Source organism: Acomys minous (genome assembly GCF_964271855.1).
Source record: "Acomys minous genome assembly, chromosome: 1".
Taxonomy (NCBI): domain Eukaryota; kingdom Metazoa; phylum Chordata; class Mammalia; order Rodentia; family Muridae; genus Acomys; species Acomys minous.
Genome location: NC_140483.1, coordinates 94,318,569 through 94,338,484, shown reverse-complemented (window position 1 = coordinate 94,338,484; position 19,916 = coordinate 94,318,569). Strand labels below are relative to the sequence as shown.

Genomic DNA, 19,916 nt, shown 5'->3' with positions numbered 1-19,916 from the left:
CCCCCCCCCCCACCACCATGTTATTCCTAGGGCCCTAGTGTTTCTGGCTGGTCTGCCCTCTCCTCACTTCTCATAATCTTTTATTTGGTTTATAAATAAACCCAATGCCAAATACGGTATATAATGCCCCAGTCTTTCTGTACTTAGCCGAAGCCTGCGTTTGACTTTGAACACAGCAGCGGCACAACGCAGACATTACATTTTACTGGAACCCAGCAGTGTGTTTTGTGTTTGAGGGGAGGTTTCAGATGGCCAGGGCTCTTCCCTCCTGGGTCCTTTCCTGTGACTTAAGCCTGAAGGACCCGTATGATAAGTCTATCTACAAAGGACTGCTAACGCTTTGCCAACCACTGAAGTAGGAAGCATGGCTCACGTGACTGTTTTATAGGCATGCTTAGGAAGTAACTGACTTCTTCGAACTAATGGAGGTTGTGTTTAAACTCTGATTACTGAAGGGTTAGGAGAGCCAAAGGAACTCTGACATTGATTTTCACAAGCTGAACAATACAAATAGGCACTGTGTGCTCATGGAAGTTATATTCTGGTGGGTGTGTGCGCGCCTGTTGTGGGCACGTGAGTTTATCTTTGTGTGCTAGCTCTGGTCACGCAAGAGTCCTTGCCTTTTGGCATGCAGGTTCGCCACATACAGTTGGATGAAAAATTCCTCCGAGATCGTCAATGCAAACCACAACCTGTCCCTGATAGAGAAAACAAGAAACTGCTGTGTGGCAAGTGCAAGGCTTTCGTGTGCTACACAGCTGACATCCGAATGGTGGAGGTGAGTGTCCCTGGGTAGTTGTTAGCACAAGTTAAATCTAATCATCTCCTAGAGAAATGTCTGTAGCAAGAACACTCCTTCTGTTGGGAGTGGTGGCCATGGTCCCCGTATTAAGAAATAAAATCCTGCTTATATGTGGGAGCCAGAAAAGATGATTCTGGAAGTACAAAATAGACTGGTGGTGTTGGAGGCAGGGGAGCGGGAGGTCTAACTACTGCTGCCTCCGCCAGGCAGGATGGACAAGGTTTACGCTTCTACAGCGCAGCAGGGTGAGTACTGCTTATTCTTTGCAGTTCGTTACAACTCTGTTTTCTTTTCCTTTACTTGGGTTTGGTTTGGTTTGGTTTTTTTCCAGACAGGGTGTCTCTGTGTAGACTTGGCTGTCCAGGACTCACTTTGTAACCAGGCTGGCCCCGAAATCACAGAGATCTGCCTGCCTCTCCCCCCAGTGCTGGGATCACAGGCATGCACCACCACAGCCAGCTCTCTTTACAGCTCTTATAGAGGATTAGAGGAGAGCATCAAAGCTTCATGACCAGAAGAGATGAGAAGTCCAGTCAGAACTGTTCTGCTGCGATTATTACATGCTTAGATTATCATGCTGCTCACCATGGGTATAGGGACAGTTGTGTTGTCAACTAGATAAAAATAGGAAAGTTCTTCTGAAAGACAGTCTCACCAGACCAGGCTGGCTCCAACTGGGGACTCCTGTGTGTCTCAGCCTCCCCAGTTTAGGGACTACAGGCATGCACCACCACTCTCTCCAAAGAAGTAGTTTTTTTCATGCAGGCCTGGAATAGCAAGGCTAAGCTAGATACAGTGTGGTGTCCTTGACTGGCTCCTGAGACAAATAAAGATTAAGCTTAAAAATCTGTAGTTAAAAGAACATGCTTGTCTTGATTTCTTAGTTTTAGGAAATGCTGTAAATGTTAGTTCTACGGAACTGGGTTAAAGGCATTCAATAATCTTCTGAGGCATCTTTGCAGTGTTACTTATGCTAAAAATTATATCAAAGCTGATGGCCTGGCAGTGGTGGCGCACACCTTTAATCCCAGCACTCGGGAGGCAGAGGCAGGTGGAGATCTGTGAGTTCGAGGTCAGCCTGGTCTACAAAGCATGTCCAGGACAGCCAAGGCTACACAGAGAGACCCTGTCTGGAAAAAACAAAAAACAAAACAAGACAAAATGTGAAAATAGCCAATATGAGTTTGAGGCCAGCCTGGTCCACAGAGTGAGTTCCAGGACAGCCAAGGCTACACAGAGAAACCCTGTCTTGAAAAACCAAAAAAGAAAAAAAAATGTTACAGCTGTGATTTGGAAGCAAACATGGTGTAATGAAAATATGCCAACAAACTAATGGTAAAATGGGAAAGTAATCTGAATACAAAATTATAGAGACACTTTTCTTATGACTGCATGCAACATGAACAGCAATTCCTTAGTCATGACCAATGAGTATCCATTTTGTAAAGAAAAAAAAAGGCTAAATATGTAAAAGTGTTATATTCTGGTTGTGAAATTCTCTTTCTTTCTATTTTGTTTTCTAAACTTTCTTATTGGAACAGAGACTGCTTTTATAAGGAAAAAAAATACCTCATTTAAAAAAATGTAACACTTGCAGATTAGCCTTCACTTTTTTCTTCCTAAAAAAAATTTTTTTTTAAATAGTATCTCTCCATATCAATTCCCAGCAACCACATGGTGGCTCACAACCATCTATAATGAGATCTGGTGCCCTCTTCTGGTGTACATGCAGGCAAAACACTGTGTATATATGATAAATAAATAAATCTTAAAAAAAAAAAAAAAGGTTGGCAAAACCATCCTGAGACTCTAATCTTGGTGTCATCCTTGTTACCTCAGGAGGAGGATGGGTGGCCGGACGCGCTAGGAGATGGCTTATACGGGGACAGGTGGACAGGAGGCACTGTCTGTACTACGAGTGACATCCATTTCTTGAGTCTGACTCTTTAGATATAAAACCTCCTTACAGGTCCAATTTCAATGGCTTCCTGTTTAGCGGTTCCTTTAGGCCACTGGAGGATGGGACGCTGGGTCCGCATTTGTGCTTGCAGGGTGCACTCTTAGCACCAATTAATAGATGGGGTCTGGGGACAGCCTAGCTCCTGAGCCTCCACTCGCACACTGACCCTTGGGTGTTCGTCCCTGTGCTTTGGCTTGTGCCCTCCTGGCCTCTGGTGAACTTGCACTTTGCATGTGTTCAACAACTCCCCTTTGTTTCTGGGTTAGGAAGCTGGGGTTCCCCTCTTTTTAGGTGCTCAGTACCACCTCACTTGTACCTCCTCCCACCTGTGCAAGAGGCCCAGGAAATGGATCTTGATCTGGCCTGCAGCAGACTATCTGTAGTCTCTTCTTTTTCCAACTGTAAAATAAGTGATGCTCCACCCACTCCTCATCCTTGACTGTCAAGCGGCTTTTAATTCATTTTTCACACTGCTTCTAACATTGTGTGTCCCATCTCTCTCTCTCCTAGAAATCGCACTACACTGTGCTTGGAAATGCTTTTAAGGAGCGCTTTGTGTGCAAGCCACACCCCAAACCGAAGACCTATGATTGTTTTGAGAAGAAAGCGAAAATATTCTGTGCGAGACAGAACTGCAGCCACGACTGGGGAATCCACGTGAGGTACAAGACGTTTGAGATTCCAGTCATAAAAATCGCAAGCTTTGTTGTGGAAGATACTACAAGTGGAGTTCAGGTCCAGTACGCCAAGTGGAAGGACTTCCCTTTTCAAAGAATACAGTTCAACCCTGCAGAAATGTCCAATTGACCCCGAGCTCCTCAGTCTTGCACTGCAGGGAGTGAGGAGCTGGGTGTGGGAGCAGTGAGCCGGTCCTTCGCTCCACAGCCTGGCACTGTGCTGAATGCCAGGTGACCTGGCCTGTTTGCTCTAAGCGCTTTCTGTCCACACGAAGCGCACACGCATCCACCGCAGCGCTGTACACTCTATCCACCAATAACCCAGCACCTGGTGATGGGCGGGGTTAAAAAAATCCCTTTTGCACTTTTCAGAACTGCCTGCTAGGGAACACACAGCCATTCAGCACATCAGGTTTGGTTTCTTCTCTGCCTTTTGCCCTTAACGCTCTAATGAACTTGTTCCTTTCAAGGCAGCCATGCTGACCGCCAAATCAGCACTTCTGATCCTCGCATTTGGTTCCTCTCCTGCCGTTGGCCCTGTCACAGTCCTGTTTAGAGTCTCATGGGTTCTGCCTCTCTCTAGTCCCCCGCCCCCACCCCCGCATTGGTTCCTCTTTGCTAACACAAACATAGGTGATTACAAGGTTCAATATGCACACACATATGTACTGAAATGACATATGCTCTTAAAATTTAAAAGACTATAGTTGACAGCCCTGCTTGCTGAAAAGGTATTTCTGTTCTGTTCGGTTACCGTATGTCTAGTCTAATCATCTGTTCTTTCAACTTGAGCCATTTTCCTTCCTTGACTAGACATCTCAACCCTGACCCCACTTCCTTGGAGACAGGGTCTCTCTGTAGAGCAGGCTGGCCTTGAACTCACAGATCACCTTGCCTCTCAAGTGCTGGGATTAAAGTCTTAAAGTCTTGTATCACCATACCTGGTCCTAGCTATTTTCAATAAAGACTAATGTTTAACATTTGGACTATTTCCAGTTAATTCCCTAATGTGGTTGTTTCGTTTGTTTGTTTGTTCGTTTGTTTTTTGCTTTTAATACTTTTCTAAGAAGATAGGGTTCTTCTGTGCAGCCCTGGCTCTGTAGACCAGGCTGTCCTTGATCTCAGAGATCTGCTTGCTTTTGCCTCTTGAGTGCTAATATTTAAGGCTTGCACTACCATGTCTATCTTGAACTTTCTTCTAAGTATTATATGTTCCAATGGCATCCCCATGTGTCAAATCATAGTTTACTAATGTTTCAGAGAGCTTGGTCTGGGGTTCTTCAGATCAAGAGACAAGTGCTTGAGTGTTGTTCCTGCCAGCAGAGCAGGATGCTCTGTTCAGGGTAGGAACTGCACTGATCTGTATGCAGTCCTGTGCCTTAAACACCATCCTACAAGTTATCTGTAACTCATTAGGACCATCAATGGCCTAAACAGAACTGCAGAGGCCATATGACTTCATAACTATTTTCACATGACATTTATATCTGCAGACATCCCAAGGCCACCCAGTGCACAGTGGGCCACCCAAACTACCTAGATCAAGCCTGGAGGTCAGCGGAGTGACACGAGAGAGCACCCCGCTTCCCACTTATTCTTATGTTCAGGGACATAGGAGTATTAAACAGCGACATAACTCTTTGGGAGAAAAAAATAAACACTAGGCATTAGGCCTTTAATTGATAGAATGTATAAAAAAGGATGGCAAATAGTAAAATTCTTAATAAGACACAATAAAATGGACAAAATAAGTTTGCTGAGAGGCAACTTTCACTCCTATCTTTTGCTATGTGATGCCTTTCTTTGCTGCTACAGTTTAAGAACTCTACAGCATGTGTAAGACACCCACTGGAAATTACTTGAGAAAAAAACTTTTCAACATTACAGTGATTCAATTAATTTTAAACAATTTATTTATGTACTTATATGGGTGTATCATCTGTATGCACATCTGCACACTAGAAGTGGGTCCCCTCTGACTTGAGTTACAGATGGTTGTGCGCTGCCATGTGAGTGCTAAGAACCAAACCCAGGGCTCTGGAAGAGCAGCCCGTGGTTTTAATTGCTGAGCCATCTCTCCAGCCCCTGACAATGATAATTTAGTTGGGGTGAAATAGTCCTTTCTTTGCCAGTGGGGAAAAGCAGACTGAAGATGAAACCAAATGGAGAATCTGAGTTGTGCACAAGCTGAAGCCACGGCCAGGTATTACCCTGGAACGGAGTACAGCCTGGGTAAGTAAGTACTGAATGAACCAAATAGGTAGGCTTTGACGGATGCCAGCATGGTCTTTGGACTTCCTGATGGAAGGTTGCATCTGCAATCTCCTGTGAGCCCATCGCTGGTCCCCACCCATCGCTGGTCCCCACCCATCGTTGGTCCCCACCCATCGCTGGTCCCCACCCATCGCTGGTCCCCACCCATCGCTGGTCCCCACCCATCACTGGTCCCCAGCCACCGCTGCTCCTCACCCATCACTGGTCCCCACCCATCACTGGTCCCTACTAGGGTGCTAGCAGCTTGCCAGCCTTGCGTCCTTTTTGAAGTTCATGTAATATAATCACAGACCTTGCTATCTTGTGTTCAGTACGGCTATTGTAGCATCTTCAGGCTGAACTGGAGCCTTCAGCCAAAGGCCACGTTGTGCAATAAGGTTGATAAACTCCTGAGTCCTGTGCAGACGCAGTATTAACTACATTTCCAAGAACAAACCAACCAGATGCCAGTATTTTTTTTGCAAGTGTGTCTTGCAGGATGGCGGCACGAGGTCCTTTGAGGGACACACTGCATGGCTGGGAGGCCTTTGTACCCTCGTGTTTACAGCACACAGGGTCATTGTGTTGCTTCTGTCACACTACCACCCACGTGAACCAGTGGGTCCTTAACCGTGTCTGTTCCTTGGACCTTGTTAATCAGCGTCCTGTAGAGACCCAGCAACCAACCAGACAGATAGAATCAATCTCGATCATGCCAGTAACTGTTTATGTGCACCACAAAATATATCTACCAATTCACTCCACGGATCTATACTTAATAGATAGGTACAGGCTTATTGGGTGCAAACTTTGAAAACTCTTAAAAGAAAATACCAGCTCTGGTTATCTTTGCTTATGGCTATTTGACTTAGAGACCAGGAATTAGTTAAGTGTTAAATCACGCCTGTGGTTATGACATTGAGCAACTTCCTAAAGCAGCGAGTGGCGGAACCATTACCGGTTTCACAAGCACTTCTGTATTACTCCCTGACAACCCACAGGGTCTTGACTGTGTCTGAAGGTACCTGCCTTTGAACACTTAGTCTCCAGAGGGTGGCGCTGTTGAGGAAGGCTGTGGAACCTGCAGACAGGAAGTGCGTCACTGGGGGTGGATCTAGAGACTCTCCAGGTGGTTCCACTTCCTGTTCACTCTCTTCCTAAGAGTAGGCGTGAGTGTGACTGGCCAGCCCCCTGCTCCTGGCACCATGCCTCCCTTGCCTGCTGCTGTATCTTCTCTACCGGGACAGACGACGCTGCTCTGGAACTCTACATCTCCTAGTGGCAGGGGCCATGAAGACCGAAGAGGACATCCTTTAACCAGACACGACTCCTAGTGGGAAAAGGGAAACACCAACCCACCCACAAAAACTTTGACCCAAAACTTATCCTGCTTACAAGATGTGCAGGGACAAATACAAAGTAGAGATTGAGAAACTGTCCAACCAATGCTTAGCTCAACCTGAGACCCACCCCACTGGAGACAGCCAACCCCTGACACTATTAGCAAATACTCTGCTATGCTTGCAGACAGAAGCCTAGCATAGCTGTCCTCTGAGTGGCTTCACCCAGCAGCTGATGGGAACAGATGCAAAGACCCACAGCCAAACATTGGCGGGGAGCACAGGGAGTCTTGTGGAAGAGTCGGGGGAAGGATGGAAAGACTCAGAGCAGACAGGAGCTCCACAAGAAGACCAACAGAGCCAACTAACCAGAGCCGAGGTGGGGTGGGGGTGGGGGGTGACTGAAGCTACAACCAAGGACCATGCATGGACTGGACCCAGGCCCCCACACAGGCGTAGCAGATGGCCAGCTCAGTCCTCACGTGGGCCCTTTAGTCAGGGGAGCAGGGGCTGTCTCTAATATGGAGTCTGTCGACTGCTTTTCGATCACTTCCCCCTGTTGGGGCTACCTCATCAGTCACAGGGGAAGAGGACACACTCGTGGTTGGTTGGGGAGGCGGGGCTCACCTTCTCTGAGGAGTATGGGAGGGGGCATAGGGGAAACAGGGAGGGAGGATGGGACTGAGATGTAAGGTGATATATATATATATATATTTTTTTTTTTTTCTTGGAAGTATTCTCACCACAAAAAGTAACTATATGAGGCTCAATTTAGCCATTCTACGATGTTTACATATTTTTAAAAACATCATGTTGTATAAAGTTAATACAGTATTTACTTTTCAGTTAAAAAAAAAGAAAAAGAGACACAAGCCAACCCCTCTCTCAATGTTCATTTTAATCCATAACAGAGGCATGGGCTGCCCTGAAGCCAAGGCTCAGGGCTTAGGCCAGGCACGGTGTACACAACATCCTCAGCTCTTGTTCTCATACAGACCCAAGGAAACCAGGCACCAGGAAACAGTGTGAGAGGCAGGGAAGGAGCAGCAAGCAAGCCAGCTTCCAGTGTGTGTGTGTGTGTGTGTGTGTGTGTGTGTGTGTGTGCATGTGCCTGAGGAGCAGCAAACAAGCCAGGTTTCAGTGTGTATGTGTGTGTGTGCGCACCGTGCTCTCACACAGGGTGGGGATGGATGATTTATAGTCTGTGGCATTTTGTTATGGCCATGTGAACAGAAGAAGGTGTAGTGGATGTACACGTTTTTGTTTTGATCCCAAGTGTGGGATGGGGAACAGACTTGTGAGAGATCAGGTGATGTTTATCCACCAGAAGACGAACCACCTCCTGCACTGGCTTGGTTTTTGCCAGCTGAAACACATCTTAGTACAGACTCTGAAAGGAGAATATATATATATATATATCCTACTCCAGAGAATGCTTTGGGGCTCCGGCTTCCAGTTGCTTTTCCAGGTTTCAGCAGCAACTTTGGTTGACTTGCTGGTCTGCTGAAATCCTGCCGACTACGCCAGGGGAATCGCTCCCAGGAACCGAGTCCAAAAAGGTCTACTTCTCCTGTTCCCATTAGCCTCTTTTCTCTCCTATCTAGGGTAGGCGGGTTGGAAGGGAGGTATAAGAATTAAAGAAGCTCAAATGAAGTAGGTTTGGAAAAGGTCGGAGCCTACAAGGAGGCGTGCCTGTTCTGAAGATCAGTGAACAGACTTGGGGCACCAAGAAGCTATGTTTTACTCCTTGCTTCTGGGACCAAGGTAGAAGCCTTCTCACCCACTGCTCTGGAACAGGCAGCTCCCACACTGGCTCCCGAATGTTCCCTTTGTTCCTGCAGCTCAGATGCAGTGGTGGAAACAGCAGGCGTGAAGACCTTTCAGGGCCCATATGACTCTCTGGGTCACAGCACAGTGGTCACATTCCCAACAAAACTCAGTCCCAAAGTCAACACATTTTCATGAAAATATATTTAATCTTACTCAAATTAGAAGTCCTGTCTCTCTCCCCAGTGACTTTCAAACAAAGGTCCCCTCTCAACAAATGCTGAAAATGGAAAGAGAAATAAATCCCTTTCATCTTGAGTGAAAGGTGCATAATCAAACACTTGATGGCTGACCTCTCCACAAGGTCTTTGCTCACTTTAAGGAGGGGATCACATCACTGCTATGAATTTGAAGTGTGAAGACGCTCTTAACCTAGGTCAGTTAACACTGTGTCACACAGAGGGCTGGGCTCTCCAGGCAAGGGTTTCCTTGAGCAGAGAGAAACAGAGACGAACAGTAAGATGCGCAGGAGACACTTCTGAGAATACTGGCTAGTGCTCAGCTGATGATTAGTCAGGGGGGAAATCAGTGTCTGTGATCAGTAACTTTACAGACAAGGAAGCCTTCTTTCTGGAACTACACAGCTTCCCACGATTCTAGATTCCAGATTATAGAAAAGGATAAAAATATTAGCAAATCGAGAACGTAGAAACTCCTGGCTCTTTGCCTCCAGGCATGGCAGTGTCCATTTGCTCTTCTTGGCAGCACCCTCCTTAGGAGTTGAGGTGGCTCCACCAGCTGGGGCCTGGTACCTCACTGGGCCTAGCACCAAGGGTGGGTCTCCCGAGAGGCTGGCACCTACTGGGCCATCTTGCGGATCATGTAGTTCAGGATGCCTCCGTTGTGGAAGTAGGTGAGTTCCACGTCAGTGTCGAACCTCATCACAGCCTGGAAGGTCTTCCCGGTGTCCAGCTGCAAGAGCAGAGAGGCAGAACACAGCTTAAGGAGGGGCTGAGCAGAGACCCCTGCCTCAGGGCGCCTGTGCCTGGCTGCCCGCTAGCTATAGGGTGTGTGTGGTCTGTGTGCCAGCAACGTATGGAGCAGGTGGCCCCTGTACTAGCCAGATCTCCTGAATTAAAGCTTGTGCTTCAACGAGACCCTGGGGGTTCAGGTGCCCACTGGAGCGTGAGCAGCACTGTAGCAGAATTAATGATGCAGGAGAGAGGCACATGGGAAAAAGTGGCCCCTCGGGATGGTGGCTGTGAGTGACACCGTGATGCTTTTCCCTAAGTCTCCTCTGGACATGCACTGGGCAGCAGAAGTCCTTTTTTAGGGGGACGGGTGTTGTTCCTTAGGCAGCTGATCCACATGCTCACCTATGGTCACCCGGGGACCTCGGCAGCTGCTTCTGTGGTGCTAAATCCCCCTGGGACTCTGGTGTGGTGAAGGGGAGCACCTAATTTTTGCCACTCCTAAAATGTGCCACCAACCCCACAGTAGTCGCTTTCCTGTTGCTATGATAAAACAACATGACCATGACCAAAGCAACTTCTAGGAGAGAGAGTTAATCTTGGCTTGTGGTTCCGGGGGGAAGGCGGGGAAGAAGAGCCCATCATGGTGAGGAGACATGGCAGCAGCAAGTGGCAGGCATGGCTACAGGCCCAGGAAAATGAGGGCTCGTCTCCTCAACCGCAAGTGGAAGGCATAGAGAGGGAAGTGGGATCGTGAGTCCTTGCACTCTCAAACTCTGCCCCAGTGGCACACTTCCTCCAGCACGGCTGCACATCTAAGCCCACCAGTGGCTACCACGAGTTCAAACGCTGAAGACTATGGGGAACATTTCTTCTCATTTAGAGCACAGCCATGAGGCTAATTTAAAGGCCGGGCCTGGGATGAGGCTCACAGAGGAGGTGCGTGTGTAGGGTCTGCGGATCATTTTCATTTAAAAAAAAAAAAGGAAAATTTAGGTAACAGAAGCATTGCCTCTGAGATTTCATCCTTGCTCTTCGGGTTGAAAGAGACCGAGAGAATGGGCCCAGCTAGGGACGGGAGGTGGGAATAAACCAATAAACAGTATGAACAACAACAACAACAACAAAACTAGGCTCAGCTGGCATGGTGGCTCACGCCTGTAATCCCAGCATTCTAGAGGCAGAGGCAGTAGGATCTCTATGAGTTCGAGGCCAGCCTGGTCTACAAAGGGAGTCCAGGACAGCCAAGGCTACACAGAGAAACCATCTCAAAAAGACAGACAAAGCAACTATGCTAATCAGCAGGTAGCATCCTGTACTGTGAAGGAAGGTGGACACAGGACCAGCAGGCTTCCCAGGTAATGGGAGTTAACACGCAACCTCGAGTTAACCCCCTCCACCCCACCAATTGCTGCCTATTGACTGATGACAAGCACCGGGCGCTTCCCTCGGGTCCCGCCGGCTGGACTCGGCTTACCTCTATCTGAACCTTCATGCGAGGTTTAAGGTTCCCTGGAATGTTGATAGTGTATCGCTCCCGGCCCGTGAGTCCCAGAGAGTCTGCAGTTTCTCCGGGGAGATATTCAAGGGGGATCACCCCCATCCCCACCAGGTTGCTGCGGTGAATGCGCTCATAGCTCTCTGCCAGGACGGCTTTGATTCCCTGAAGAGCCAAGACAGAAATGTTACCGCGGGCTTCTTCAGAAATCCTCACAGCCAGATTCTAAGTAGTGGTTCATCTAAAATGCTATCTTCTGGTTCTAAGTAACTTAGTAACGAGGCTTGTCCTGTTGCCTACAGCACACCCGCACTCTGTAAGCGTGTCCGAGAGTCATCTCCGCCCCCCCCCCCCCCCCCCCCCCGGCCAACGCTGAGCCCCAGCAGATGCTATTACTGTCCCCTTTACTTAGGGAGTCTCAGTGGTAGGGTGTGCTATGGAAACCCACAACCATGTATTTTGCCACTTTCGGACACAAGCGCCCTCAGCTAATTTGTATCTGGAATGCCTATCACAAAAATAAAAACAATTTTCTTTTCTTTGGGTGGTCTTTTATTGTGGGCACACATCAGCAGATATCAAGGGTTTAGTTGAAACAGTGACATTCAGAATGTACCATCGAGGAGATGATTAATGTGCGCTGCGTTCACACTTTCTATTTCAGGATCAAACTGACTGAACAGCGTTGTGATGAGGCCTCCTACCAAGGGCCTTTTATTGTTAAGTGTGTAATTGGCAATAGAAAGTGGTAACCGATACAGCAGAGAACCAGGCCTTCCTGTTAGCTATAAATTCTTAGATACTACCTCAGACCTACTGCACCAGAACCTTGGGGAATGTGCGTGCACACACACACGCCCGCGCATGCGCAGAGCCTGGCTGTAGAAGTGGTAGGTATCAAAGCTGCTGCGTGTTAGAGTCACCAGGAGAGGCTTTAAAATCCCAGTGTGCAAGCCTTTACTAACTGAAGTGGACTCTCTAAGGAGAACACTTACAATGTCCCCGCAAGTGTTCCTAAAGTCAAGAAACACTAGCAGAAGGGATTTTCGCGATATAAAGTGTGCAGTCCCTTTGCCTGGCGAGACAGTCAGTGCGTCAAGGCAGTAGCATGAAGGCTTAGGTCTGACGTGGCTAGAACCATGCCCTGCAAGTTATTCTCCCTCTGACCCGTGGCCATATGGGTGCTCACATGTATGCACTTGCCTATGCATGAGTACGGGTGAACATACTAACTACATGTAATTTAAAATGAAAGTACCTTACGCTACCTAGCTTCTGTAGAAGCCCAGCTCCTCACTGCTCCCTTACAGCCTGCAGTTTACCCCTTACATTGACGGCTATAATCTTAATGCATTTGGGGCTCCGAGCTCTGCGACTGTTATGTGTTGGAACATGGTCCAGGAACAGAGTTGTGTTAGGAGAATTCTCCAAGAAACAAGACAAGAGTCTTGTGGCCCCAGTTTCTTCAAAACATGGAATTATTCTTAGAATGTGTTTTCGTGCTTCTCCCGGGTGTATCAGACAGGAGTGAGTTTATTTCGGATTACTCATCATTGCTTGTTGTTCTTATTCAGTTTAAATTATCCTTTATATACCGCTATGGAATAACATATTTTTGCCACCTGCGGCTTGACTCTGTGATTGAGTATGTCCTTGAACTCATGAGCGCTTTACTTATGTGACCTTTCCTAGTTCTCACAGCATAAACTGCCTAAGGCTCTGAATAAAGTTGACTATTGCATGAGACTTTAGTCCACCTCAGGTAATTATGAAAGCCATGCTATTTTTTTTCTATAGAAAAAAGGATGGCGGCACATACATTTCTGAACTGTCAGCCACTTTCCCCCAGGCACTGACAGGAGCCGGCAGAGCTCATCTGCTGTATCTGAGCCAGGTCTCCTATGGGCTGCTGCCCTTTGGCTGGAAGAAGTTTAGATCCCCAGAGAAGCAGGCTGGGTAAATACCACCAGCTCTGCACCAGCTGCTCTTCTTTGCTAATACCCTCACGGCTCCCACCCGAGTCCTGAGAGGCCCCAGCCCACTGGGAAGCCTACGCTCCATACGCACCAGCAGGAAAGGGCCTTTGGCTGCCCAGTCTCTGGAGCTGCCCGAGCCATACTCTTTGCCAGCCAGAACGATCAGGGGAAATCCAGCCTGCTGGTACCGCTCAGCAGCATCGAACACATCAAGCTGAGGAGGAGGAAAAGAAGGTTTTAGAGATGCACCCAGACCCCAAAAACACTGGGGAGGGCCTGTAAGACAGCTAAGTCGACAAAAAAAAAACCCTAAAAATATTGCCCTGTGCTTGGCTTTAAGTCCCCACTTGACTCTTGTCTACCAGGAAATGCCTACCAAGTTCAACTTTACTTCTGACTAAAATGTAACTGCTGTCCAGTTTTATAAATTCAAATCCTAGGGCACTAGAGAAAAAAAGGAAACGGCATCAGATTTTCTTTTCCTTCTCTTCCACTGACTAAACCGTTTGCGACTTAAAAGACAAAACCCCATGAACACGAAGCCTGGGTTTTCGGCCAATCTGAAAGACAGCGCAAGGCAAGGTGATATGTTTGCAAATGGCTTCAAATGCAAAGTCTTCTCCGTCCATGTGTAGGCCATGGCAGCGGCAGCAGAAGCGTGCTCGGAGGGAAGTGTGCACCAACAGGCCAGGAAGGGTCGGCTAACTCAGTAAGTGAGAAACAGCTTCCACAAACAAACATGCTTCTCACAGGAGATTCTGATGAACTGAGCATCCCCCAGAGCTCTGTTGGGGTCACTAGTGAGTGTGGGACAAAACAATGACTTGTTCATAGCTCAGTGGATCAGAAAATAAAGCCCCTTAATTTAAGAAGAAGTCAAGACTTTAATCCCAACACTCGGGAGGCAGAGGCAGGCGGATCGCCGTGATTTGACAAGGTATTTGCAATCATGTGGCTAGTGTTCAGTGGGACCTTTCAAAAATACTTCTTATGTTGTTTCTTAGGCAATTTGGTAATTTCCTTCCTCCTTTTCTTCTTAAAGATTTAATTTGTGTGTATGTGCCCAAATGTACACAGACCACCTGCATAGACGAGCCTGAAGAGCTGCTGGGGTCCCCGCAGCTGCTGGTGCAGGTGGCCGGGGTCCCCGCAGCTGCTGGTGCAGGTGGCCGGGGGTGCTGGGAGCCGCCCTTGACAGCAGCAACAAGGGTCCTGACTGCTCAGCCACCCCCTCCAGCTCCCATTCTGTTTGTAGGACCTCCCTTTAGCACATGGTACGCTGTGTGAGTTCAGTCTTTTTTCTTGAACTTCCCCTTTGTTACTCTTCTATATCCTCAGAGATTTTTTTCTAAAGAGATCAGCTTTATGTTTTAATCTTTTAATGTTTTCTTTTTATCTTGTTTTGGTTTTTCAAGACAGGGTTTCTCTGTGTAGCCTTGGCTGTCATGGACTCGCTTTGTAAACCAGGCTGGCCTTGAACTCACAGCGATCCACCTGCCACTGCTTCCCCAGTGCTGGGGTTAAAGGCGTGCGCCACCATGCTCAGCTTTGTTTTCTTTTTCTTTAATGCACAAAGACCTAGGCTAGTTCCATCCAATTTGCCTGCACATTTCAAGATTTCCTTGTTTTTAATAGCTGAGTAGTATTCCATTGTGTAAATGTACCACAGTTTTACCCATTCTGTGGTTGAGGGACATCTAGTTTGTTTCCATATTCTGGCTATTACGAATAAAGCTGCTATGAGCATAGTTGAGCATGTGTCCTTGTTGTATGGTGGAACATCTATTAGGTATATACCAATTAGTGGAGTAGCTGGGTCTTGGGGTATCACTCACTATTCCCAATTTTCTGAGAAAGTGCCAGAATGATTTCCAAAGTGGTTGTACAAGTTTCCACTGACACCAGCAATGGAGGAGTGTTCCCCTTTCTCTACATCTTTGCCAGCATGTGCTGTCACTTGAGATTTTTGATCTTAGCCACTCTGATGGTTGTAAGATGGAATCTCAGAGTCGTTTTGATTTGCATTTCTCTGATGACTAAGGGCATTGAACATTTCTTTAAGTGTTTCTCGGCCATATGATATCCCTCTGTTGAGAATTCTGTTTCATTTTTTAATTGGATAATTTGATTTGGTGGTGTTTAATTTCTTGAGTTCTTTATATATTTTGGATATTAGCCCTTTGTCAGATGTAGGATTGGTGAAGATCTGTTCCCAGTCTGTAGGCTGTCACTTTGTTCTGTTGACAGTGTTCTTTGCCTTACAGAAGCTTTTCAGTTTCATGAAATCTCATTTATTAACTGTTGATCTTAGAGCCGGAGCTGTTGATGTTCTGTTCAGGAAGTTGTCTCCTGTGCCAATGAGTTCAAGGCTCTTCCTCACTTTTTCTTCTAACAGATTTAGTGTGTCTTGTTTTATGTTGAGATCTTTGATCCACTTGGACCTGAGTTTTGTGTGGGGTGATAAATATGGATCTATTTGCATTTTTCTACATGTAGACATCCAGTTAGACCAACATCATCTGTTGAAGATGCCATCTTTTTTCCATTGCATAGTTTTGGCTCCTTTTAAAAAATTAAGTGTCCATAGGTGTGTGGGTTTATTTCTGAGTCTTCTATTCAATTCCACAGAACAACCAGCTTATTTCCATGCTAGTACCATGCCATTTTAATTACTGTTGCTCTATATATAGTACAACTTGAGATCAGGGGTGGAGATTACTCCAAAGATCTTTTATTGCACAGTATTGTTTTAGCTATTCTGGATTTTTTTGGTTTTCCATATGAAATTGAGAATTGATCTTTTAAGGTCTGTAAGGAATTGTGTAGGTATTCTGATTGCATTGAATTTCATACAATGGCCATTTTTACTATGTTGATCCTCCCAATCCATGAGCATGGGAGATCTTTTCATCTTCTGATATCTTTTTTCAACTACTTTTTTCAGAGACTTGAAGTTTTTTTCATACAAGTCTTTCCCTGGTTTGGTTAGAGGAAATTCTTTGTAGTTGATAATTTGAAGTAGGAATCCCACTTTTAAAGAAAGGTCTATTTATTTATTATGTATACAGTGCTCTGCTTGCATGTATGCCTGAATGCCAAAAGAGGGCATCAGATCACATTGTAGATGGCTGTGAGACACCATGTGGTTGCTGGGAATTGAACTCAGGATCTCTGGAAGAGCAGACAGTGCTCTTAACCTCTGAGCCATCTCTCCAGCCCCAGGAATACTCACTCCTAACTGGGATCTTTGAGGCAAAAAGATACATTTCTAGTCTGGGCCATACCTTCTGCTACCAGCATGGAAAAAGGGAGCTTGCTCTTGCTAGTGAGTCCATTTCTTTACTGGCACTGGGGTCGGGGGTATACTTTAGACCGGCTGAGACACACAGCCTCCTGGACTGAATACCTACTGGATTCCTGGACCTTTCTTTGGTAGACAGCAGTTGTTGGACTATCTGGACCACAGCTTGTAACTCATTCTAATACACCCACATATGTGTGTGTGTGTGTGTGTGTGTGTGTGTGTGTATGTGTGTGTGTGTATGTGTGTGTGTGTGTGTATGTGTGTGTATGTGTGTGTGTGTGTATGTGTGTGTGTGTATGTGTGTGTGTGTGTGTGTATGTGTGTGTGTGTGTGTGTGTGTGTGTGTGTGTGTGTGTGTATTTTTCATTCTATAAGTTCTGTTCCTCTAGAGAACCCTGACTAATATACCAACCAATACCTGATTTGACTTAAGGCCTGCTCCATGAGATGGAACCCATCCGTTACACTGCTTAGGTGACTAAGAACCTGAGACTAGATACCTCAGGAACCTAGAGGAGAAGCAAATACTAAACACTGTAAGGACAGAACGACTCCTGATTATATTCTGCTACCCTAACAGAACGGTGCCTTGCTCAGCCATCACCAGAGACGCTTCCTTCTGCAGCAGATGGGAACAAACACAGAGACCCACAGTTGGACAAAGCGCAGAGACTAAGAGACTCAGTTCCAAATGGGACGTCTCCATCAAATCCCTCATCTCAGCATCAGAGAACTTCGCAGAAGGGGAGGTGGAAAGTGTGTAAGAGCCAGAGGGGATGGAGGAACCAAAGATGGCAGGGTGGAGGCACATGCGAATCAGAGACACCATGGAAGCATTGCCCAGGGCCGGGACCAGATGGAGCCACACTGCTGAGAGAAGTGGACACAAGTCCCACCCCAACTCAGAATCTACTGACAACTGATGACCACTTGCAAATAAAAAATTAGTTTTTTTCAATGGAGTCTCACTGAGGATTAAGAAAACAACTTAAGGGCAGGCCCCAGGCCTAGTAGTTAATGACCAACACGAAAGTAACTCAATGGCATCTTTGGAGGGTCTTGTCCATCTATTACAGTTTCTGGTTTTGTTGGGTTTTTGTTTTGTTTTGTTTGATTTTTGTTTTGTTTTGTTTTTAAGGCAGGGTTTCTTTGTACAGCCCTGGTTGTCCTGGACTCACTTTGAGGACCAGGCTGGCCTCAAACTCACAGAGATCTGCCTGCCTCTGCCTCCTGGGAGTAAAGATGGTCACCACCATACCCAACTGGTTTTGTGTTTTTATAGGATTCATGTGTGTACAAATGTGTGCATCTCTGTATCTATGTGTTTCTTGGGCTTTTTCTTCTGTTTTGTTTTTGTTTTTGTTTGTTTGCTTGTTTGTTTTGAGACAGGGTTTCTCTGTGTCCTAGAACTTGCTCTGTAGACCAGGTTGGCCTAGAACCCAAGGGATCCACCTGTCTCTGCCTCCCGAGTGCTGAGATTAAAGGCCTGTTTGCTTTGTTCTATTCTTATTTGTCTTTATTTTATTTTTATCATTCTTTAGACACCTGCTTGTTTTCTAAGGCAACAGAGAAAAGGTGTAGATCTGGATAGGAACGGAAGTGGGGAGGAAATCAGTTTTGGCGGTAGGGGATTGTAATCAGAATATATTGTATGGGAAAAAAAAGGAAGGCCATTTTAAAGGAGGTAAGAAGTATCAGGCAGTCCTACAACACTCCTTGGGGACCTGCAGATATGCTACCATCTTGAATCTTATAGCTCATCCCATCTTGTTTTAAACCTCAGAGCCACGTAAGGCCAGTGTCAGGAGCCGTTTGCAAAGGCTCTCTGTCCATAAGCGTTGCTCCCGTGGCTCTCTGCTCCAGTGTGAGGATCGCGTGGACTGCTGAGACTGCCATTAAGCATGGTGTTCTGCCAAGTGCACACTCAAAGTCTTCAGACTATCAGAGAAAGTACACTGTGGCCCCAAGGCCAAGAGTCGGTTGAGATTACACGGCCTTTGCTGTGAGAATGTCTGCACTATCTCCTGAGAGCGGCCTTCCGCTTTGTTTTCCCATGCCTGAGATGTGTATAAACTGAACTGGTGAATAAAGCTGAGGTGTGGTGTGGTATTGACTGCAGGCCCTCTCCAGTCTATGCTGTGTCTCTGACTATTTCTTGCCTCAGTTTCTTATTTCTGATCTCTCATTTCTCAGCCTCGCTCCCTGGTCTACGACCTGTTCCGTACTGTCCAGAGAGGGCTCTGGCAGGCCAGGGTTATTTCTAGGTCACAAATTTATAAGAGGGCAAATGACTGGTGCTGGGACCTCACCTCAGGTGGCTTTCCCATCGCACACACCCACATCTACAAATAAACAACTCTAGCATATACACCGGCTTCAGAAAAGCTCCTGGACTGAGCAAACCTCATAGCCCTTCCTTTTGCTGTGGGTGCTGTGGATGAGGACAAACCCCAGCAGGGACACACAAGAGCCCTTCTTGACAAACATCCTGAAAACCCTGGAATCTTATCTTCAAGTACTGAAAACACAGGTGGAATTTCACTCAAAGGCTCCTTTAAGATCAACTTCCATGAAATGAGACCTAGGTGAGCCACGGCGCCCGGCCACTGAGCAGCAGAGACAAATCCGTACTATGATGTGTGGCACACATACAGACACCTAGCAAGAGCAGCCATAGGAAGCCAGGCAGGCTGTGGAGACAAGGAAAGCTGCTGTGAAGAGCCAGGCGGTCAGCGGTTTCTGAAGGGTGGACAGCGGTACTCACGGTTTCTCCTGAGGGAAGATGCACAGTCTGAGGTGCCTGTTTGTTCAGAAACTTGTTCAACAGGCGAATGTTGGCAAACGTCCCCCGTGCCATGATGGCGTCATTCCCACGGCGGGAGCCATAGGAGTTGAACTCTCGTGGCGTCAGGCTGATGGAACAGAAGCAGGAAGAGCTCGTTAGCGATGCTGGCGAAGAGCAAACCTAGTTTACACACAGACAAGAGAAAGGCCATAAAGCCAGCCACATCACTGGATCTGCCAGACACTGTTCTAACAGGCTGTTCTCAAAGCCTCAACTGGGAGAGAGTGGAGAAGGGCAAGAATCAATCCTCCCCAGGGTCACATCCAGATAGAAAATTAGAAGGAACTCTACAAGGACTGTCCCCCTAACTCAGCAGGAAGTGCACACAGCTACATACAAGGGGACGAGGAAATTAAAGGTAATAGGGAGGCTAGTCAGATGGGTTAGAGACTGGGGGACAACTAATTCGCCGCACACACAAGTAGGACTCAACTTGTCCCTGAATAATTTTCCACAAGCAAGGGAAGCAAAGAACTGGCAACACAACGCACAACTTTCCAGAAGAAAAGAATCATGGCAGGGC

At 46.8% G+C, this 19,916-nt stretch overlaps 2 protein-coding genes across 2 annotated transcripts in view; one reads left to right on the top strand and one right to left on the bottom strand.

The window, feature by feature from the left end:
• Positions 1-4,422, top strand: part of RIGI (RNA sensor RIG-I) — a 45,576-nt gene extending 41,154 nt beyond the window's left edge. The window contains exons 17-18 of the mRNA XM_084775630.1: positions 635-778; positions 3,273-4,422. Of these exons, the coding sequence (XP_084631756.1) occupies positions 635-778; positions 3,273-3,569 (441 nt within the window). The 3' untranslated portion in view covers positions 3,570-4,422. The remainder of the gene's footprint in view (positions 1-634; positions 779-3,272) is intronic.
• A 4,566-nt stretch (positions 4,423-8,988) lies between these two features.
• Positions 8,989-19,916, bottom strand: part of ACO1 (aconitase 1) — a 59,577-nt gene continuing 48,649 nt past the window's right edge. The window contains exons 18-21 of the mRNA XM_084799736.1: positions 19,313-19,460; positions 13,336-13,458; positions 11,248-11,433; positions 8,989-9,771 (exon numbers count right to left, since the gene is read on the bottom strand). Of these exons, the coding sequence (XP_084655862.1) occupies positions 9,658-9,771; positions 11,248-11,433; positions 13,336-13,458; positions 19,313-19,460 (571 nt within the window). The 3' untranslated portion in view covers positions 8,989-9,657. The remainder of the gene's footprint in view (positions 9,772-11,247; positions 11,434-13,335; positions 13,459-19,312; positions 19,461-19,916) is intronic.